General features: G+C 33.6%; 1 protein-coding gene and 1 pseudogene across 1 annotated transcript; both read right to left on the reverse strand.

Moving 5' to 3' along the window:
* Window positions 1-4,219: 4,219 nt before the first annotated feature.
* On the reverse strand, window positions 4,220-7,097 carry LOC149566364 (putative disease resistance protein At1g59620; annotated as a pseudogene).
* LOC149566365 (putative 2' cyclic ADP-D-ribose synthase BdTIR) lies at window positions 4,220-7,911 on the reverse strand. Its single transcript, XM_089819746.1, has one exon. It carries the CDS (start codon window positions 7,669-7,671, stop codon window positions 7,147-7,149), a length of 525 nt encoding a protein of 174 aa, XP_089675872.1. The 5' UTR covers window positions 7,672-7,911; the 3' UTR covers window positions 4,220-7,146.
* Window positions 7,912-24,639: the final 16,728 nt, after the last annotated feature.

The raw sequence follows: 24,639 nt of genomic DNA on the forward strand, positions 1-24,639 counted from the left end.
ATTGCCTAGAATTATTTGTAGATCTAAGAAGAATTGTGACCAATCTTCTATAAGGGATGAATACAATTATAAAATGTTATGGAATGAAGGATATGTGAATATAATATCAGGTAGTGAATCTTTAATCCCTCAGGTGCACTCACCTTGGTTTTGCAGAGCCAAAAGAGTAGAAAATTTTCCATGATTTTGTTGAAGTTGGGTCTAGATCTGAAGAACATATAGTTGTTTATAGGAAGTAGCTCATCCTTAGGTTATTGTGATCTTCACCATCTTGGTATTAAGTATTTTGTTGCTTAGTAGTGTAAAAACACCAACAAGAATGATCAAGGTCCTTTGACAAGGCCATTCGTAATAGGGTAATTAAATTCCTTAACAAGGTCACTTTTAACAGTGTGTTTTGTAACCTTTAATAGGGTTGGCTCCTAATAGAGCTAACTTTGAAAGAGTGGAAAAGGGTGACATGTTGCTGGTGTTTTTTTTTCCAAAATTGGGTTTCCATGTAAAAATCCTAGTGTCAAATCTATGATGAATATTTTTTATATTTTACATTTGATAATATTTTCATCATGCAAAACAGTTTATGTTAAAGACAATATTTCTAGCAGAGATTGAGCAAAAGCATGATTAGCAGAACACCAAATGTTTGTTTTATTGTTCAAATGGTACATAGAGACCTTGAGTAACCAATTCACCCCCCCCACCTCAATTATTCCAAAACATTTCTAATAGAATACTAACTTCTACTTCAGCTAACTCGGTGAAAGAAGGAAATTTACAAACCCATGAGAGACTTTTTGCTAAGCTCAATAAGTTGCTCCATATGATCCTTCTAGCCCAAACGCCCAATGCAGAGAAACTATAATCTTCATTCTGAGGTGTCAATAAATGCGTGTTAATCCAGTCCTAGAAAGACAATAGGGATAAGGAGTTAAGGAAAAGCATAAAAGTTATGGTAGATTTCTAATAACATTAGACCAAATTTAAAATCAAGCATTATTTATTTTATTAATTATTTATTGTTCTCTTTATACATGTTATTTTTTCTTTCTATCACAAACTTGTTGCATTCTTCTATACAATATATATTTCCTCCTCTATAAGATATTTTCCGCATGTGCACATCTTCCAACTAAATCGCAAAAGAAGTTTCTCTTGAGTGAGAGGCCTATGCACGTGGAATTATATAGTCACCCCTACTTTTCATATGACTTTTTTATGACTTTTTCTGTCATTTTAATACTTTTCATTTTATATTTAAAAAAAAAACATTAGATTGTCTTTTTTTTCCCAATCATTTACATTCATCTTTTTAGAATATTCTCAATAAAATATTAGGAGGTTCCATTAGCTTTCTTTACTAATTTACTAACATGTTTCTCAATCAAAGTGTGAGAATGGTTCACAAAGTTTGGTTTATCATTTTATACTTGATTGTGGTTTCTGATGACACATGACTAAGTGAACATCGTGATTTCTAATGACATTAGAATAGATTTTAAATCAAGCATTATTCATTGTATCAACTATCTAGTTTTCTCTTTATGCATTTTTTGTTCTCTTTATCATGAACTTGTCACATTTTTCTATCTCCTCCACTATAAGATATTTTCTCACTTTTCCACCTCAATTATACAAGAAGTTTATCTTGAGTGATATGCCAATGCAGTCTTGGAACTTGACTATCATATATATTTTGTTATCATAATTTAATCATTCTCATTCTATATTTTCTAATTTTATTTTTATTTTTTTAAAATAGAGTATATATTTTATAATAATTTACAATAATTTTTAAAATAGATTCTAAATTAAAAATAATATATATTAAAATATATTGAAACTCTTATTTGTACTAAAAATAAAATAATAAAATAATTATAAATTAGTACGATATATAATCATCTCAAATTTACTAATCAATTTTTTAAAAAAAATTTAAATATAAAAATATTTTTAAATTAATTCAAATGTATAAAAAACTAATATAGAAGTATTAATATTATATTATAAATTAGTAATATGTGAACTAGAATAACAATTACTTATCTCCAGCAAGAAGAGTACAAATTTGTCAATCGATATTATCAACATACACCATGTATTACTCCTTTGCTTGGTTATTCGACCAAAATCAAGTTTACTGCATTCAAAAAATTATTAGGGATTTCTCGTGGTTCGATGGAATAGGTAATAAGAAGAGGCATGCAGTTAACTCCAGAAGTAGTACACAATAAAGTAAGAAGTAGGTGGGTTGGGGCTAAAGGATTTAAGGCTACAAGGAATTGCTATAGCTGCTAAATGAATTGCTAGGTCCATAAAAGGAGATGAACACTGGAAAGTCTTGATCAAACATAATATTGGAAGAGGGGCACGTTGTATTGGAAAAACATGGAAAGGGATGCATATTCATGACTTACTTTCATGTAAATGGAAGATTAAAGTTGAAGGTTTTGTCATATTTAAAACTCTCTAGAAAGCTTGGGATAAAGTGAGACAATGGGTGGTAGGGCTAATTTGATAGACAACCAAGTCAAACTATGTGGAGATAGATACCCATGGTGGAACCTGGAAAGGAAAGGAAGACCTCTAGCGCTTATGCAAGGTTGTTCAACAAAAACATGGGATAGGCTAGGCATTCTCTCTTATAGCAATCTATGTTTGGATAACCAACTGATATCATGGGAGAACCTAGCCTCTAAGTTTCAACTCCCTTAGTCTCAAAAAAGAACATATGGAGTGATTAAGGAAGCCTCAAAAAAAGCCAAGCGTCCCCTTTTGGCTTGGTTCGATGGCACCAAATTCTTTTCCACCAAAGCCAAGTACCTTTATTGTATGCTATCAAATAATGATGAAAATTTTTAGTATCTCAATACCAAGTGGAAATGCAATTTAAACCACAAAACTTGGACCAAACATTTTTATTCTAATTCGCACTAGAGAATGGAACCTAAGGTGCAACATTTTATATGGAAAGCTCTTTTTCATAAAATCCCTCTGAACAACGTTGACGGTTCTCCCTTCACCTAGTCCTTCTGCTCCAAACTTGAGCTCATGTCCTTCCTATTTTCATAATGTGTATTCACCAAAGAGATCTGGAACTAGTTCAACATCCAAACTAAGTCTGAGCTCCTCTCTTTCCTTTCCATCTGTAGGAATATCCCTGGTCTTCCCAAACCCTTGAATGTATTCTAGGCTATCTTTTCCTCTTATTTTCTTTGGTCTATTTGGTTAATTAGGAATAATGATGTATTTAAACATAGGGGTAGAATCCTTACTAAGTCTCTACAGAGACTCATTATGCATAAAATCTGTGTGTAGGTCACTCTCAGTTATAAAGCGAAAGAAAAACAAGTGGCAAAGATAACCAATGCATGCTCTAAGACATTGAAAGATGGAGCAATACAGTTTGATAGAAAGGCTAAGACATATAAACCAAACACTTTTGAGGGCGCCCTCAAAGAAATGGTGGAGCAAATCAAACTGAGGAATCTAATTGAAAATCTGGATGGAGGTGGGGACAATGAAGGTTAAGCAAGTAACAATGACATTGTGATAGGACTAAGCCCTAGCAAAACCAAGTTAGGCAGAATGATAAACATAATTGTTGAAAGCTGTGATGCCCCAAAAATGTTCATATTTACGGAAAACAAAGATGAATTCAATGAGGGGAGAACTCCATGCCTCTTGATTAATGCATCTCCCCATGCACCGACATTACCTTTGAAACAGATCATAAGAGATCCAAATACAGTGATCAAAGATGGAGCCATGAGGCTCGGGTGGTTAGATAGGCAGTTGCCATGGCCGACTTGGATGGAGATTTAAAGTTGATAGTTGGTATGAAACAAGTTGTTAGTCTCTTCTTCGATAAACATTTAGTAATTTTTTTTTTTTTTTGTAATATGGTGTATGGACTACAGATCAGCTACTTGCTCGTTCCTCCTTTTGATGTTAGACAAATGGTGACCCGATGTGGATATGATTTTAACTTATATTTAATAATATTAAAAAAAAAAAAATTTAAATTTCTAAAAATGAATATATAATGAACAAAAATTAATAATGTAATAATTATTAATAATAACACATTTCCAAATTCATATTAAAATATTTAGAATTTAAAGACAATTAAATCTAGCATTTTAAAATATCTAAATATATTTTATCATCAGAATTCTAAATTAGCATATATTTATTCTAAAAATAAAAATATTACATATTCTATAATAATTTTTAAGAACTGATTGATAATTTAGAATATCATAATTACAGTGGTGATATACGGTTCAAAACCACAACATAGGCCTCAGCAGGGCCCATGGGAAAGCAAGATTAAGACATTGTAACATGCGAGGGAAACACGTCAATCGGATTTAAAGGATATAGTCGTCATTGCTATCAGCCTAGGATTTCTCGACTGTATTGTGGTTGAGGGCCAAGAATGGAGAGAGGTAAATGCACGTGTTGTTGAAGACATCTCTTATGATGGAAAAATCAATGTAGCTTTGCTATTGACTGCACGCAATGAGTTTGAAATGGTCAATTTTTTGCGTTGTTTCTTTGAAGTCTCCAACACAACATACAGTATATCATTAACCCTGTTTGATTTGTTTCTTTGTTTGTTTTTTTACTTCGACAAATAGAATATACAGTAAAATATATGCTTGGCCGTCAAATTCAACAAGAAATGGTTATTTGAGGATTGATGTTTTTCATTTTATCCCAGAATTCCCCGCCTTTTCCTAAGTTCTTCATCAATTCATTTGTCCCGGACAAAAGATAATTGAACCGTTTCAGGGATTTCAACCGCTCCCATCCCTCGCCCAATTTTTTCACTTTCGGACAACCCACGAGATGAAACTCTTCCAGGCAGGCCATTGATTCTTCCTTCAAGTCAGGAAGCTTCTCTAATTCTTCGAAGTATTTGATTTGGAAGGACCGAAGACGCGGAAATCCTCCAGATTTCCCAAACACCCTCGGAAATTCTCTGCACCTCCTATTGTGTTTTATAAAATTCCCCTCTGCTAATACCAATTTCTCTAAATTGGGCATTCCTTGCAGTTCTGGATAATCACTGCATTCACACCAAAGTAACGTCAATTCTCTCAGATTTACAAAATCACAAATCCAATCCGGCACTGTAAATTTTTCTAATCGAAGGATTTCCAGATGTTTCATGGCGGCCATGGTCTCGGAGAAGAGGGCAAGCTCTGTAGTTTCATTCTGGATTCCCAGACGACGCATCTTCACGAGCTGGGAAAGAATCCCCTCTTCCAGTCTCTGCAACTCCATTTTATGATTTACAGTTAAAGACAGTTCCTCAAGCTGAGTCATTTTGCTAAAATCTTCTAATCTCATGAATTCGTCCTCTTCAATCGAGAGCTCCAACCAAAATGATCGCAGGGTTCTCAAAGAAACTAGCTTTGATAATCCCTTCGGTATGCAATCAACCCTTGTGCATTCTAAATGCAGAAGAAGTTTAAGTTCGCTTATCCAGACTGGTAATTCCCTGCAGCTCCAAGGTAAAGCAAGAAATAAGACATTCTTCAGATGTTTCAATGATTCCGGTAGCTCCTCTATCCCTGTTTTCCTTAAATTTAAAATCCTAAGAAGTCTCAAATTTTCAATGGACGAAGGCAATGATCTGATTGGTGTGTAGCTCAAATCAAGAACACGCAATCCTCTCATGGCGGTAAATAAATTTGCCGGAATGCTTTTGATCTTCTTGTTCCTGGACAGAGTGTGCGCGGAGATAAAAAGGACGCTTCTGTGACAGGGGGCGGAGATCTTTTACATCTTTCTTGGCCAGTAAAATCCGAGAACAGCCTCTGCTTATGCTTTGACAGGCTTCTTCAACTGAAAAAGCAGATTTATTTTCTCTGGATATTTGTATTGCCAAATCATGAACTTTACAGTGTTTGGCTACCCTTTTCTTGAAATTCTCATGTTCCACATCTTCCCACAGTTGAATCAGACACAGATTGTCGAGTTGATTTAACCACTCCCACCCCGTTTCCCATTGATCCTGCTCTGCTGGGATGAATCTCTCTCGTATCCAGAGATTTATCAGATATTCACAGTCTATCTCTTCATCTTCAGGAAAGAAAGAAAGATAAGCAAAACAGGGCTTAAGATGTACAGGCAAGGAATCATAACTCAATTTTAAGATCTCCATGACAGGGTTATGGTCACCAAGGGGAGTAACTACGCTTTCGATCTGACGCCGCTTCGACTCCCATTTGCTGACAATTGTGGTTTTCGCCAGAGATGCTGCTGTTTTTTTGATAGCGAGGGGTAAATTTCCGCATTTCTTCACAATCTTCCGCCCCTCCTCTTCCATGAGCAGCGGTGCTCTGTTTCCCTAACATTCTGCAAATGCATAGGCTTGGAACAGAGTCCAGCTCTCTTCATCTGATAAAATTTTCATCTTATAAACATGAGCATTTGAATTTAAGGCAACCCGCTTATCTCTTGTGCTAATCACAACTTTGCAATCTTTATCGGCCGGCAGGCCAAGCTTATCAAACAGATTATCTTCTGGAAACAGAGTCCAAAGATCATCCAGCACAACCAGAGATTTTTTCCCCTGAAGACGACGATGAATCAATTCAGCCGCTCGCTCTTCGGTAACGGCCGCATCCACAATTTCACTCTTTAAATCCAAGTGAGAGGCTATATCGCAAATTCCTGACAGAATAAGATCTGGAAATAGAGAGCCAAATTGAATCCCTGAACCTGGATTTTGTGCTGTTGTAGACATTCTGAAGAAGAAATGTCTTTCCCGAGCCAGCCATACCAACGACAGCTATAACTTTAACTTTTGGGTCTTCAAGCAAGCCTACAATCTGTCCAAGCTTGGAATCTATTCCCACCGGATGTGAATCTCTTGGCAAAAGACCAGATTTCTTCACCGGTGCTGCTATACATGACTCTAAATCCTCCTTAGATCTCGTCCTTTTAACCTCTTGTTGCACAGCTAGGGCAATCGTTGTGCTGAGCCTCTCGACATCATTGTAAATGGAGAAATCAAGAGCGTTCAAAACCAATAAAGGGAAAATATTAATCAGAATGGATTGAAAGCAAACAACAGAAACAATTTACAAGAAAAAAGGGGGGAAACCCTAAATATCAAAAATAATTTCAGCCTTACTCATCAGATGTGCTGAATTTGTATCCAGTGACGAGCGAAGAAGCGTGAAGTGCTGCTTTCCAGCGGTGAAGCCTCTCGTTGCTGAATCTTGCCTTTTCCTTATGTCTATTCAAAGCAGTTGCATAGACTCCATTTTCAGGGTGACGAAGGTCAGAGGGTTCAACATCACAAAATACAGGAATAAATCGAGCCTTGGTTCTCAACATGAGAACCAGCTCATCTAGACACCAGGGGGACTCCGCATATCGTGGCGAAAAGATGCCGATTTGAACTACAGAGGAGTGTATGGCATTTATTATGACAGGATTGATTAAATCCCCCAATTTGAGCTCTTGATCATCCAGAAATGCAGCACAGTCGTTTTCTTCCAGTGATTCGTAAAGTGCTAAAGCTAGGGTTGCTTTGACGTCAGGGCCTCGATGGTTGATGAATGCATCGTATTCAGGAAAATTTTCCATTACAAATTCACTGAAGGAAAGATTTTCCACATATTGTTGGTAAGATGAAGAGGAAGCCGCCATGAATTCCAGTGCCGTCGAGAAGGATAGTAGATTTCAGAGGGGACTGCAACTAAATAGAAGTAAAGAAAATTAAATCAACCTTTCTCGTGTCCAAGTATGCAGATTTGCTTGTCCTTGTTTACCCGCAAATCGTCTCATGCAAATTTTTGTTGCCAGTAAAGAATTTTCGATCGCCTGTAAACAACTGGTTTGGAAGGAGACACGAAATGCCGTTTTTTAAATAATTTACTTCCGAGTCAATGATTTGATAACGTGTAAGCCATCCAAGAAATTTCACTATACGCGGAAATTAGATTTTTAAAAGACAGGAGAGTAAATATTTTTGTCCATTTCACAGGACCCGTAGAACACAGCACGATCACCTTTCCAAGAAGCCAATATTTAGTACGAGAGATGTGATAGTTTCCTCTCAACGACATACGGCACATTTTATATGATCAATTTACATAGAGGATTTGAATATTGATGAATGAAATCAATTAAGGCATATTATTAGTTTGAATAAAATGAAGATATGCCCTTCCCGTGTTCTCACAATATTTATGCAAGTAGATATTGGAAGACCAACATAGATTTAGTATAATATTTTATATTTAATCTTTGTTTTAGCTGGATAATTGCATGATTAGTAGGAGATGATTTCCACAGCAATGTGAATATCAGGATTTAACTGTGTGATTTTGAGTCAAACTCGATGACCCATGTTTCATGAGTAGTGATTCAACATGAATCCATCTCTCATGAGAATAAATGGAACATTTAGCACTCATTGGATCTAGGTGATGCTCACAGGGGTGAAGCACCGAGACTTCCCGGGAGGTCACCCATCCTAGTACTACTCCAGCCTGAGCGCGCTTAACTACGGAGTTTCCTCCACAGTTAAACCCAAAGCTTGCAACCCCATTTGCAAAACCTTCACCAAGTGTTGTGTGTTATGAACCATTCATTAGAAAGCCCCTTAAGCTCATCAATTGATAAGTAGGAGATGATTTCCACAGCTAGTCAAATTGTGATGTGAATATCAGGATTTAACTGTGTGATTTTGAGTCAAACTCGATGACCCATGTTTCATGAGTAGTGATTCAACATGAATCCATCTCTCATGAGAATAAATGGAACACTTAGCACTCATTGGATCTAGGTGATGCTCACAGGGGTGAAGCACCGGGACTTCCCGGGAGGTCACCCATCCTAGTACTACTCCAGCCTGAGCGCGTTTAACTACGGAGTTTCCTCCACAGTTAAACCCAAAGCTTGCAACCCCATTTGCAAAACCTTCACCAAGTGTTGTGTCTTATGAACCATTCATTAGAAAGCCCCTTAAGCTCATCAATTGATAAGTAGGAGGAAACTCCGTAGTTAAGCGCGCTCAGGCTGGAGTAGTACTGGGATGGGTGACCTCCCGGGAAGTCCCGGTGCTTCACCCCTGTCAGCATCACCTAGATCCAATGAGTGCTAAGTGTTCCATTTATTCTCATGAGAGATGGATTCATGTTGAATCACTACTCATGAAACATGGGTCATCGAGTTTGACTCAAAATCACACAGTTAAATCCTGATATTCACATTACAATTTGACTAGCTGTGGAAATCATCTCCTACTTATCAATTGATGAGCTTAAGGGGCTTTCTAATGAATGGTTCATAAGACACAACACTTGGTGAAGGTTTTGCAAATGGGGTTGCAAGCTTTGGGTTTAACTGTGGAGGAAACTCCGTAGTTAAGCGCGCTTAGGCTGGAGTAGTACTGGGATGGGTGACCTCCTGGGAAGTCCTGATGCTTCACCCCTGTGAGCATCACCTAGATCCAATGAGTGCTAAGTGTTCCATTTATTCTCATGAGAGATGGATTCATGTTGAATCACTACTCATGAAACATGGGTCATCGAGTTTGACTCAAAATCACACAGTTAAATCCTGATATTCACATCACAATGGATAATTGCATTTTAATTTTTAATATATGGAGGAGTTGTTAAAATCTTTATTATTAAATAGTAGATGTCCTTTTTATATTGGATTAAATATTCACCACTTCTACAGTGACAACGAAAGCACAATATCAATATTTTATATGATCGAAAGCTTTTGCCTACTCACCATACCTTATCCACTTTGAGATAAAATTTGTTGACAATTTTGCAAAAGTGGAATGACATTCTATCTTCCAACAGCTAAATTTTTTAATTCCAACCTAAAGTTTGGAAAATACTTTTTAAAAAATTGCAAAGCTACAAGGTACCATTACTAATTCTAGAAAATTTATTAAATTAAACCAAAATAATTAGAAAATCTAAACAAATATAAAATATTTTAAAAATTAATTATTATTCAAAATATAATTAAATTATTAAAAAAATAAATTAACACTAATTTCATTAAAAAAAGTTTTTTTAACTAGAATAAAAATTAATTAAGTTTATGAATAAAATTAAATTTAAAAAATCATGGACAAGAAAGGTAGAGAGTTAAAAGTTTCAAGCTTTCTCTTTTTAATTTTTACTAATCAAAAGTCTCAAACCAACTTTTTGTCAAAAAAAAAAAAAAAAAAGAATTACTATTTAAAAATAAACATAAACATTTTTTAAAAAACTAGAACAAATAATATAAAATTTCCTCTTAGTTTGATTAAAAGATCTTTATTTCTTCCATAATTTTAACTTACATCATTATTTAATAAACTTTACTCTTTAGTGAATTTATTTTTATTATTCCAATTTCTATTTTTACTATTTAACAAATTAGAAATAAACTTTTAATTTACTATAATGTATGCATCTACATTGTATTGACTTTAAATTCTTAATTTTATATATATATATATATATATATTATAACTAGATTGCAAATCTAAGCATCTCTTATGGGACTTTGCTTTCTTTCATTTGTCCAAAATTAAATTTAATCTTTATATATATTAAATTAAATCAATTTCAATTGATGGGGCTTCTTTTTGTTTCATTTGTCTAAAATGAGATTAAATATGTATATATTAAATTAAATCAATTTCAAACTTTGCATTAGGCAGGGACTCAAGCTCTCCAGGAGCTCTTTTACTTTTATCGATTGTGTTTAACTAATTAGGATCATTCTACCATGTTTTGATTATTATTATTTTTTTAATATTAGTTGATTGAGTTGCACTTAGTCTATTTTAGATATGTTCATTTAATCATAGGCATAGTTGATATTTGAGTCTCTTATTTATGCTCTTGATGTTTAGATGTAAATGAAATGAAATCTTGATGTGTGTGATTATGATTTATGATTTTGGATACTAATCTATTGAAGTAAAAACTTGATTAGTATGAGTTCTTGATAAGGTCAAAAGTGGGGATGTGCCCTAAGTAAACTAGGTTGGTTTCTCAATAGTGGTCAAAATTGATAGATCATTTAAACCTCTTCCTTAGGGAACGAATGATGGAGCTTATGTTTTGGCATAGAAAGCCTTCTAATATGTAAGAATTGTAAAGAGATATTTTTGACAATTTATGTTGCATTAGCAACATGAAAGACAATGAAATTTGTAAGTTTCTAAGTCAAGTGTCAAACCCACATATCAACAAGTCAAAATAATTTCCATTTTAATTGCATAAAAAATTACAAGGTTCAACTAACTTATTAAACAAACAAGCAAATACACAAGTTCACAATCAAGGAAAAGGTGTTGACTAAAACTATGGAACACACCTTTAGTACATCAAAATGATATATTACATCAAAAAAAAAATCATCTTTGATGAACCAATAAAAAACAATAGAAAACAATAGTTAACAAATTAATAAGAGATTTTGACTAACTTGTCAAAATTAATCATATACATCATATCAAAGGAACACATAAAAAATGAAATTTGAATTACACTCGACATTTATAATAGACTGCTAGGTAAATGTCATTACAAAATGAAATGTGTCAGATGACAAGACCTATAATGGGCACCCTAGAAATGCCCAAGAACTAAACCAAATGCTCCTAAAGATTCTAATATTTTTGCATAGATTTTGAAACCACTTAACATGAACATGAAAGAATTTATGCAAACTGAAGATCGAACTACTACTAAAATAATATTAGTTCTCAAACTAATAAAATTAAATACATAGAAAACTCACTAATTACTCTAGCACAATAAAATCAAATACATAAAAAAACTCATCAACTCACTAATTACACCCAATCTGCCTATAGCTGGAAATGCATCCGAGCTACCTATTAATGAGTTGATAACAATGAATTCCAAAGGCCACACCCCAAGAAAATGATGTCTAAAATGTCACAAGAGAGGATAGATGTCCTTTAATGCCAAGAAAAAATCTATAACTCACACATCCAGGTTCTTATCAAATGCCATTCACAATAATCGGATGCTAAACAATGAGGCTCTCACCCCTATTTATTCTTTTCCTTCACTCTTCTAGAAGGAAATAAAATATTAATTAATTGCATTCTCTAGAAGCTTCCCCCTTTCCAATAATTAATGCATTCTCTAGAGGCTTCATGCTTGCAATACAATAATTAATTGTACTTCTAGAAAATTAAATTACTAAAGGCCTCCCCCTTTCCAATAATTAATGCACTCTCTAGAAGCTTCTCCCTTGCAAAACAATAATTAATTATGCTTCTAGAAAATTAAATTAATTAAATATAAAGTCACCTTTTAATTTTAATTTTTTTGATGACTCTATAAGAAATTAATTTAATCAATTTCTCCTTATTTCTCCACTTAGCCTTTGGAGAACTTAAAGGCTGAGAACTCCAATGAGTTGCTAAAAAGATGGGGACATTACAATCCGCCCTCCCTAAAATTTCTTGTCCTCAAGCAATCCAGCAACAAAATGAACTCCAACTTCCACTTGGATTCCAAATGAAGTAGTATGTGACATCCTTGTGGACATTATACCAACTGCAAACCAACATCATCAGGACCAACCACATGTCCTGCAGCCTAGCACCCAAAACTTGTCCTAATGATGTAGAAGTCAAAATGTCACCAGAAGGCAACTCCATAGAAGATCTATGAAACCTCTTCTTCCCTGTATCCACCCACATCTACCAACTCTGCTGAAACACACACATCACCAACATCATAGCTAGATGGCTCTATATGTGACTCGATGCCACTTAAGGAAGCAACTACCTCCTGCACTATAGCAACACCATGAGATCTCACATAAAAATCTTCAATAATAATCTTGTCCTCAAGAGAGTCAAAAGTATTAGTGATAACAACTGCATCAACTATATTTGCAAGAGCTCTGCGAACCTCAACCTGCTAAAGCTTGGTGTCGTTATCCTTTGCTGCCACTGACACAACCGCATGTCCTTATGAAGTAAGTCCATCATCAACACTGCAGATAGGACTAGCAAGTGTCATACTAAATATAGGTACATTTGCATCTGGGACTTCTGTTGTGAAAAACTCAAACTTCGTTCCCTGCAACCTTGATCTCTGCCTTCTAAAAGCATAATCCATATACCTCACTACACTTTCAATTATCTCTGGATTCGAAAAGCTCCCCCTCAATTTCTGTTGATGAAACTTAGGTTTCTCCATACTCTCTTGCAAATCATTCATCTTCATGCTAACTTCATCATTACACCACTGACTTCTAGAACTGTCAGTCCTCCTATGTCTGTCTGGGGACATGGCTAGAAATTGCTAGAATGTTGATCACTCCAAATGTAACAGCAAAATTGACAATAATATAAATTTCCTACCCCTATAGTATGGCATGAAATCACTTTGATAGCACTATAATGGGCACCCTAGAAATGCCCAAGAACTAAACCAAGTGCTGACAAAGATTTTAATGAGTTTGCATAGATTTTGAAACCACTTAACATGAATAAGAAGGAATTCATGCAAATTAAAGATTGAACTACTGCTAAAATAATATTAGTTCTCAAATTAATAAAATTAAATACATGGAAAACTCACTAATTACTCCAGCATCATAAAATCATATACATAATAAACTCTTCAACTCATTAATTACACTCAATCTGCTAGTAGCTAGAAACACATCCAAGCTACCTATTAATGAGTTGATAGTAATGAATTCCAAAGGCCAAATCCCAAGCAAATGGTGTCTAGAATGTCACAAGAGAGGATGGATGTCCTCTAATGCCAAGAACAGATCTATAACTCATGCATCCAAGTTCTTATCAAATGTCATTCACAATAATTAGATGCTAGAAACAATGAGGTTCTCACCCCTATTTATTCTTTTCCTTCTACCTTGTTTAGAGGATGTCTATCCTCTCTTGTGACATTCTAGACATCATTCCCTTGGGGTTTGACCTTTGGAATTCATTGCTATCAACTCATTAATAGGAAACTTAGATGTATTTCTAGCCATAGGTAGATTGGGTGTAATTAGTGAGCTGAAGAGTTTGTTATGTATTTGATTTTATGATGCTGGAGTAATTAGTGAGTTTTCCATGTACTTAATTTTATTAGTTTGAGAACTAATATTATTTCAGCAGTAGTTCAATATTTAGTTTGCATAAATTCCTTCTTGTTCATGTTAAGTAGTTTCAAAATCTATACATTTGAAAACATTAGAGTCTTTGTCAGTAGTTGGTTCAGTTCTTGAGCATTTCTAGGGTGCCCATTATAGTGGTATCAGAGTAGTTTCCTGCCATCTTGTGGGGTAGAAAATTTATATTATTGTCAGATTTGAGAACCTCAATGTTTAACATCCAATTATCATGAATGACATTTGATAAGAACTTGGACGTGTGAATTATAGATTTGTTCTTAGCATTAGAGGATGTATATCCTCTCTTGTGACATTCTAGGGGTTATTCCCTTGGGGTTTGGCCTTTGGAATTCATTGCTATCAACTCATTAACATGCACCTCAGATGCATTTCCAGCTACAGGCAGATTGGGTGTAATTAGTGAGTTGAAGAGTTTGTTATGTATTTGATTTTATGATGCTAGAGTAATTAGTGAGCTTTCTATGTATTTAATTTTATTATTTTGAGAACTTGGGTACCCTAGAAATGCCTAAGAACTGAACCAACTACTGATAAAGATTCTAATGTTTTTGCATAGATTTTGAAACCACTTAACATGAACAAGAAAGAATTTATGCAAACTGAAGATTGAACTACCATTGAAATAATATTAGCTCTCAAACTAATAAAATTAAATACATAGCAAACTCACTAATTACTCCAACGTCATAAAATCAAATACATAAAAAACTCTTCAACTCACTAATTACACCTAATCTGTCTATAGCTAGAAATACGTCCAAGCTATCTGTTAATGAGTTAATAGCAATGAATTCTAAAAGCCAAACGCCAAGGGAATGATGTCTAGAATGCTAGAAGAGAGGATAGACATCCTCTAATGCTAAGAACAGATCTATAACTCACACATCCAAGTTCTTATCACATGTCATTCACAATAATCGGATGTTAAACAATAAGGCTCTCACCCCTATTTATTATTTTCCTTCACCCTTCTAGAAAGAAATAAAATATTAATTAATTGCATTCTCTAGAAGCTTCCCACTTTCTAATAATTAATGCATTCTCTAGAGGCTTCTCCCTTGTAATACAATAATTAATTCTTCTTCTAGAAAATTAAATTACTAGAGGCTTCCCCCTTCCCAATAATTAATGCACTCTCTAGAAGCTTCTCCCTTGCAATACAATAATTAATTATGCTTCTAGAAAATTAAATCAATTAAATATAAAGTCACCTTTTAATTTTAATTTATTTAATGACTTTATAACAAATTAATTTAATCAAATTCTCCTTATTTCTCCACTTAGCCTTTGGAGAATGTAAAGGCTAAGAACTCCAATGAGTTGCTAAAGATATGGGGACATTACAAGACCTCTCTGATAGGAACTTTAGACACTTGTTTCACACAGTGTATTGAGAGTGAGAATATTGTAAGAGTCTATTTCCACCCTACTACGAAACAATTATGATGTACCAAAAGTTTCTCGAAATGAAAGATACAGAACCCAACTAAAAGAGAACTAACCACAAAAACTTATGAGAGTAATAAAATTGTATGCAACAAAATTTAGTTTTATATAATTGTCAATGTAACAATCTATCATAACATACCATGCATGCATCATTTATGTAATTAAAAAGAATCAAAATGTTTTTCTACTTGTCTACAATATTTTCAACATCATGATTTCACCTCAATAACATTTATCTTGAAGGAGAACACTTAACATAAATTGATCTCATCAAGAGAATGCAAGTGCATATAGGTGTTAAACTCTAGACACTTTCTTAGGTATTCCAAACATAGTCATCCACTTATAAGGATTATCACAATGTTCTTGCATGAATACTATTGTGTTAGGATAAAACCATGGACAAAAATAAAAACAAGATTTAACATGGTTCACCCAATCCCTGGGCTACGTCCACCAAACTGCAAGTCCAATATTATTACAATCCAGTGATTACAACTTTATTACAATTAGTAATCCCTTACAGCTCAATACCACCGCAAGAAGCAATTTCACATCACATTATGAAACAATCCCTAACCCTAAGCCCTTTTATGCAAGTATTAAACCGCTTTAGGGTTATAACATGTCGGCCATAAATTAGCCATAAGTTTAGTGGTGAATCTATGAATCTCGATAAAATAGGGCCAAAATTTTTTATCAGTCACCACAATCTAACATATTGTAGTTTTAATATCACAAGAAAATCTAACACCTTTTTATCATGATTCATATATGGTACATAAATACAATATATTTTCAAAATATTCTTCAAGTAATATCATCATTAAAGTATTTCAAATAATAATTTTCCTGAATTAAAGAAAGTCAAATTTGATAATAATGCAACCTTAGAATGGCTACACCTATAACATATTATGTAAGGTTTATATTTTAGGTATTTTATATTAAACTATAACTTCTTTCTTTATCTAAATGAAACTTGAGGTAGACAATCTTCTCTTAAATTGAAAATTACCCAACTCATGATTTCAACTATATTATCAACCATATGGACAACACTATTCAATCTAAGATGAGGGATTATTTCAATTAAAATTTCTCAATGATTAGATTCAAATATAAATTGCAATGATCACAAACACCCCAATGAAAAATAAAATAAAATATTAAAAATCTCTTTTTCCAAATGAAACTCCATGTTTCTATTGCCAAAAACTTGATGACAATACTCATTTTGTGTTTCAATGAGAGCCATGTGTTGCAATGGCATAAACATTCTCTTAAAGATTCAAAGTTGAAGAGCCATTACAGTACTGATAAAAAATAAAATTTTATAAATATTTATTTCACTTAATTTCTTTTATAGAAATTTTTGGAGTTTAATTATTTTTAATAAAATTTTTTTGGTTAACTAGGGTAAATTATATTTAGTTTCAAGAGTTTACCCACAATTTAGCTATGAACTAAGGCAACCTCCATAAAGGAGGTCTTAAGTTCCACTCTCACCTAGGGGAGAGGACCCAATACTTGAACATGTTCCAATAGTTGTGATAGGAGTTGTTGACTTGATACCAACATTTATTGATTCAATGCCCAATTTTTTTAACAACATTGTACCAATACTTGCGACTTTAAAGTTGTTTTGATTAAGTAAAAATAGGTTTTAAAAGACCCAAAACATTTACATCAGTAGAGTTCTAGAGAAAAGAACAAGAGAAGAACAACAGAGAAAAAAACCAAAAACAACATGAAACAGACCTCAAAAAACAAACAAGAGGTCACACAAGATAGAGCTGGAAAAGATAGCAAAATTCCAGCAAAGGAACAACAACTAACTAGCTCAGGAGTATTTACTAGGTTCATAGCTTGGTCCACTAGATTATGCATGGTTTTAGCAATAGCCTTCACCTTGTCTTTCTTACTAGTTTCCTCAATCTTCTTCAAATGAGCCTGGGTACATTTTCTTGGTCCTTGATAATCAACCCCTAGAGGGGAATCTTGGCCCCTATTTGCCTCATTCTTCTTTAGGAAGATAGCAACATTATCAACCAATTGTTTAAGCTATTTATCCATGTTACCCATCCTGGTTTCACATTTGGACACCTTCCCCTGAATGCTACTGATATCCTTATCCATGACCCCCTTTCTTTAGCTTCCATCATGGGGATCTTGTGCATTAGGTTTTTCACTTCTTTAGCATTCCCTATGACCTCCAAAAGCCTATCAATTGTTGTTCTAATGTTCTTTTCCCTTTGTCCATTTTGCTCAATTGATCCTTTTCCTTGTTCAGTAGTAACATTTTATGCTTGAGGATACCAATCTCCTTCTAAATAGAGCCAAGGTTTCCAAAAAGTCCCTTAGGAGACCTTAGCCCTCCTTTGGCATCATCACCCAAATCAAACTTAGACCCCTATTCACCATCATCTCCATCATCAGAATCCTCACTCTTCTTAGTACCATATTTGTTCTTTTGTCACCACAAGGAATTTCTTTTCCCCTCCAAATGTTGAGCCAAGGGCTCATCATCAGAATGAGGAGAGACCCACTCACCTTGATAACCCTTACCATTTCCTTTGCTACCAACCCATTTTTTGATATACGCTCTAACAATTTCCTTGACAAAATCACTTTCTCGGTCTTGATCAGAATCTTCTTTCTCAACATTGTTTTTCTTCTTTTTAGTACTACCACCCAAGCCTTTTTTTGAGATAACTAGACCCCCTTTAGCCTCGTCTTGTGTCTCAGAGTCATATCGCTTATCCTGAATACTCTCTTCAGTATCCTGATCAGCCCCTTTCAAGGTTCTGGGTTTCGAGATTTTTTTAATTATTTCAGCACATTCATAATCAAGACCATAAGACCTTCATGGCAAACATGTTTGCCAATTGGGTCTTCTTGGATGGCTTGGGTTGAAATGGTAAGAGATTGCAAAAGATAGGAAGGAAAATTAACCCTAATATCATGTCAGAAGTGGATATCTTCCATCCAGAGTCAAGTATTCCATAATCACAAAGAACACAAAATGCCAAGGACAAGAAATAGAGGCCAGGTTAAAATATGAGTTACCTATCTTAACCAAATGATTTCTTTCCTGATCAATCTCAATAAAGTCATCAATCACATTATCTAAGATCTTCCTTTCCCTCTAAAAATTGATTCTATCCAAATCCAAACTAGTAGCCTCCACAATGGTCTCTTCCATGACATCCATCCTCTAGTTCCCGACCAACACCAAACCATCCTTCCAAAGTTGACTACCCAAAGTTGTTAGTATAATGATGACTTCCCAAAATTAAATGAAATGTACTCTTAATTCTAAAAAGTAACCAATGATATGATGCCACATCAGCTATGCAAGTATGGGTACCTTTTAAGCATGACCATTGGTCTCACTTTTTATTTGGGTTGTTTTGGACAACTTGGAAAAAAGGAATGTTGATGTGGTATCATACTTAATTATGTGGACTTGAAACCTTAGTTGTAAGTACACAAATCCCCAAATAAGCTCTTTAAAACATTGGGAGTGATTTGAAATTTCTATGTAGGATTTTGACAAGCATGTAGTTAGGGTGTTCAAGTATCGGGTCCTCTCCCCTATATGTGTATCTTGACCTACTTTATACTTTTGAAAAAAAAGGCATTTTCCACAAATGTGACTTTGATTTACTTCAACTTTATTATATTAATAGTTTATTAATTTTTATAAGAAATAACACATCAAATTATAACTAATACAATTCATCGCCTAGGGATAAACATGATTGTATAATGGGGCTTTTGATATTTAGTTTCTCATTGTATTGGATGGAGAAAACACCGTAGTTTGTGCTCACTATTGGAATGTTCAATGATCTAGCCAAAGAAAAGTCTTTCCCCATTGCTTGATAAATTACTACATCTTAAACAAGTGACACAAAGTGCCAAAGTTCCTACAAATGGTGCAACACATTTAGATCTTCAAAAATGTATAGGGCTTTGTAATTTGAGTAGGGAAAATTGTAAGCACTTATAGTGCATCCCTATAGAGGGGGCTTCTTAGAAATATGTCATTTTAAAAAGTTGTACATGTATTATTATTGAAAATATTCAAATTTTTTTGTTGAGTTTATGTTTTGAATAATATGCATGGGTTGTATTGTGATAAAAATATGTTAAGATTATTTTGAGCATGTCTTTAAAGAACCATTTTATTGTTGCAATAAGTAACATAACAATAGTAACATCACTACTTTGAAATATTTTAAATTGTAATTAATAAATTAATAAATCCTAAAAATAATTTAAATATGAAAATTATGTAAGACAAATTTAGTGTAAAATTGACAATATCTATTTTTTTTTTTTAAACTCATTGATTATTATTAATATAATTTATTTTCTATTAGATAAAAAATTGTAAGTTAAATTATATGTCAATAAATGATATTTATTAACTTAATTATATTTAATTCTAATATTATAAAAATGCACAAGTCAAACAAAATTAATAATTAATAATAAAAACTAACTAATTCCATTGTAAAAAAGAAAATTGATAGTAATGAATAGCATAAAGTTGTCAATAATGAAATGATATCTTTTAATATGTAGTGAAAAAATCTAGTTCACATGTGGTAATTGTAAAAGGTAAAGTTGTTATTAATAAATGGCATAAAGTGTGTTGGTTAATAGTCCATTCTACTATTACATTTGATAATCTTGACTCTTTGATACCCAATGTTTGAAGAAACAAAAGGATATTTACCAACAAATTGGTTAGTGTATGTATTCTATCATAGCCCTTTGAATTGATTAGGTACAGGTCCCTATGATTCTTACAATAATATGCAATGAATATGTCTTTATGTGATAAGAAATTCTTGGTATTATAAGCTCTTAACCTAAGAGCAATAAAGGATAACCAAGTTTTTTGTAGGCACAAACAAATTAGGCAAGATGTATATGAATAACTTATCACAATCAATGGAATGATTGTAGTAGATTATCTTGATATTTTTTGACTTCTAATTCTATTCTATTTATACAAATTACTCATCTAAATGTAGAAGTAGGAAAGAAAGGGTTATATATATGAGGGGTAAGTGGGAATGCTTTAGCTATTAGCCTTGACTGAAATGGAATTCAACAAGTATCCAATAGATTCACATTCATTATCCTTTAATTTCCAATGGAATATCTAACATGTATGAAACTAAATGAACAATAGAGGAAGCAAAATCTTATATGAAAGAAGTAAGTGCAATCACCTCAACTGCAAATATCAAATTGAAATGGAATCCATCTGACTATCATAAGATGATATATAATTTTCCTTCAACTCTTAATGTAGAACTAATCTATGCATGGGTGAAAAAACATGACAAGAAAATAGGGTAAATGGAATTACAACCCAATTCACCATCAAGTTTGCTGACCTTTTTATTATTAAACGTGGTTACATTTATAGCTAGCTGTTACCCTCTTCTAATTCTAGCAGAGAAATCATCATATAATAGAAAAAGAGTAAAATATAAAATTATCATGATATGAGCACTTGGTATCTCTTCTACTAATGATCCATAATATTCCTAAAAACACACCATGACTATTCATCTTCATGCAGTCTCAAAAAATCCTATAGAAAATCATTTATTCTTCATTTTTTGTCATTTCATACCAAATCTATATATTTCATAATAAAATGGTCATGAAAACATTTAATTCCCATTGTTGATCTCAAATCGATGCTCAAGATTAAAACATTATAACTTTCCTTTATAGCTTCCTCCACAAGTCCACCAGTCCATGCATCAAATGGTTGCTTTCCCGCATTGTCTAAACTTCACACAACTTTGGAAAGAAGGAAATTGCATGATGTAGATCTTCCAAGATCGACGGTGGTAATAAATCACTGTTAAGTCTCTCCTTTTGTTATGCAGGTCTGTCTTTCCAACTAGGTACATTGTGGCATACATGTGGCAAATAGGGGACATTACTTTATTGCTTAGAAACTTTGATGTTGAACCTCTTTAGTCTGTGGCATTTCCTAACTAGATTCTGACTGTGCTTCATGAAAAGTGACGACCCACTAGACACATGCCTTAGTGTTGCTTCCTAGCATTGTTTATTTCTCGAAGACTTCCAGAATGTGGAAAAGCATCGTGCATTGATCTTTCAAGATCTGACGGCTTCGAATATGCATGATCTTTTGTTTAAAAAATGGTGACCCAATTGACATGTAAGACTTTGACCTGTCAACTCACCAATGAAATGCATTATTTCACTCGTTTGACTTATCAATTTGGTGAGGTGGATGATCAAACGTGCTTGATTCATCGAATTGATTCCAACTCTGGTCTTTGCCACCTTTGACCACATTCTTCATCATTTCTACATTTTGAGTATTCATTCTATATTGAATCAAACTGATCTTGCCTTCTGATTTGTTCTCATGATCTGTATATAAATCTTCACCTTCAATCTTTAGTGTTCTCTTCTTCATTTTCTCTATATATGCACCTAATTTATTCATTCTACTTGCATCAATGCTTTAGTGGAACATTTGATCTTAGATTTAGGGTTTCTCAAAGATATTTAGAAATACTTTCATGAGGGACTACCTCTCAACATAAATCTTTGTCTTTCACATGATTGGGAACAAGGAACATATGAATCTTTAGAACCTTTATACCTTCTTCTCATTAGGAAAAGCATCAACAAAACCTTGAAAAACCTAATCACCTATATTTTGACTGATGCATTGCTCATATGATTCCTGCATTAACTCCAAGGAATGATGAGAAGGAATATCATTGTATAGGTAATCTAGAATCAGACTCAAGACTTTGACACTTCACTTGATTCAAAATCTTAAGGAAAAAGATATGAACTGAAACTTGGGCAACAACTAGCTCTGTTTGGGGATTTAAGCTTGATAATGCTTGAAACAATCCAAGAAATGTAAGGTTCCACACAAGGGTGATAAATTGGAAACAAAACAAATAGGCTAAGCTAGGAAAGCAACAAGGAACTACTTAAGGAAAATAAGCAACTAAACTAAGCAAAATGCATGAAATGGAAAACCTACCTAGCTATCTACTACACAGGGTTTTCTTTTTTTTCAATTTTTAATTTGATACAACTTCAGATCCTACCCATTATAAGAACATCAAAGGGTTTCTCCAATTGGCTATGTCAATTTGAAAGAATTATTTTGATTTTCTTGTGTGATTTGAAAAGGTCCTTTCCACATAGACTAAAACTTAGAATGCATGCCTCTTGGCTCATGTCTCTTATCCCATAACAACACTAAGTCACCTTCTATAAATTTTATAGGTCTTTCTCTTCTATCAACTGATTTCTTTATCCTTCCCTAATGTTTAGTAATCTTGTCAACAATCTCTTCTCTCTCTTCTTGCAGTTTAGTAAGATACAAGATCCTCTTCTCTAACCCATCTTGGAAGACATCATCTTCAATTGCATTTTTCAATTTACAAGTAGATAGTTCTAACTAACAGTGGTAAATTAGCTTCTACTCCATACAAAAATTCAAAAGGTGAGATCCCAATAGCCCTTTTAGGTGTGTTCCTATCAACCCATATAGCATCATGAATTTTCTTATGCCAACCTTTTTGATTGTTTGAGACCAATTTCTTCAAAATATTAATTAGATTTTTATTACTAGACTTAGCCTACCCATTTCCTTGAGGAAATAATCAGAGGAATATCCAACTTGAATACCATTATCATAGCAAAACTCAATCATCTTTGAAGAGGAAAAATAAGATGCATTATCCATTACTAACTTCATAGGAACTCCAAACCTTACTAGAATATGTTCTTTGATAAATTCACATACCACCTATGAGAAAGTTTTCTTCATTGGCTTTGCCTCTACCCATTTTCTAAAATAATTTGTGGCAATGAGTATGTATGAATGTCCTTGACTAGAGGGAGGATTGATTGGGCTTGTAAAGTCTAAACCCCATTGATGGAAAGGAGCTTCAATTACTACTAGCCTAAGAGGTAAGGCAACCAACTAAGGTTTACCAATAAATATCTTGCATTTTTCACAATTATCAACCCACTTATATGCATCTTTAAACACACTAGCCCAACAATAACATTGTCTCAAAATTTTGAAAGTAGTGACAGTGCTAGAAAAATATCCTCTATATGCCTCAACATGAATGGATCTTAACAACTTTACCTATTGTTCCTTATCCACACAGCTTAAAAATGTTCCATCAATTGCTCTCTTATACATGACATCATTATGAATTACATATTTTAAAGCTTTAGTTTTTAGATTTCTCCTTTTCTTAGTAGTCAATTCATCACGACATTCACCATATGTTAGAGAATAAGCAATGTTTAAGAACTAGGGATCCTGAAGTTTACATAGTGTATTTTCTCTTACAAATTTGGTTGGTTTTATTTCTATATCATATTCTTGAACTTTGGCTATTCATACTTCTCTATTATTACAACCAATATCTTGTTGTGTCAAAATACTCTTTGTTGTAGGATCTGGCACATATATTATTGAATGAGAATGCAACAAACAAAACTTAAAATTCTTAAGGGCTCTCACCACTGCATATGCATATTTTTCCATCTATGAATATCTCATTTTTTTATTCTTTAATGGTATACTCATGAAAGAAATTGGAGCTTGTATTCTCTCTTTATTTTCTTGGATTAATATAGCTGACATAGTATGTTCTAAGGCACAACAATAGATGATGAACTCTTTGTTGTAGTCAAGATGAACAAGCATAGGGGCTTTGGAAATGGTGTCCTTGATATATTCAAAGGCCTTTTCCCAATATCACTCCATTTGAAAGTTTTATTTCCTTTCATCATACAAACCATATTATTAACTATCTCAAAAAAATCAAGAACAAATCTTCTCAAGAAATTTACTTGGCCAAAAAAGGACTTCACTCTAGTTTTGTTCAATGGAAAACTTAGCTTCTGAATAGCTCTAACTCTATTTGGATCAATCTTTACTCCTCCTTGGGATACAAT

This window comes from Cupressus sempervirens, chromosome 3 (genome assembly GCF_028749045.1).
Source record: "Cupressus sempervirens isolate cs-2001-9-10 chromosome 3, ASM2874904v1, whole genome shotgun sequence".
Taxonomy (NCBI): Eukaryota; Viridiplantae; Streptophyta; class Pinopsida; order Cupressales; family Cupressaceae; genus Cupressus; species Cupressus sempervirens.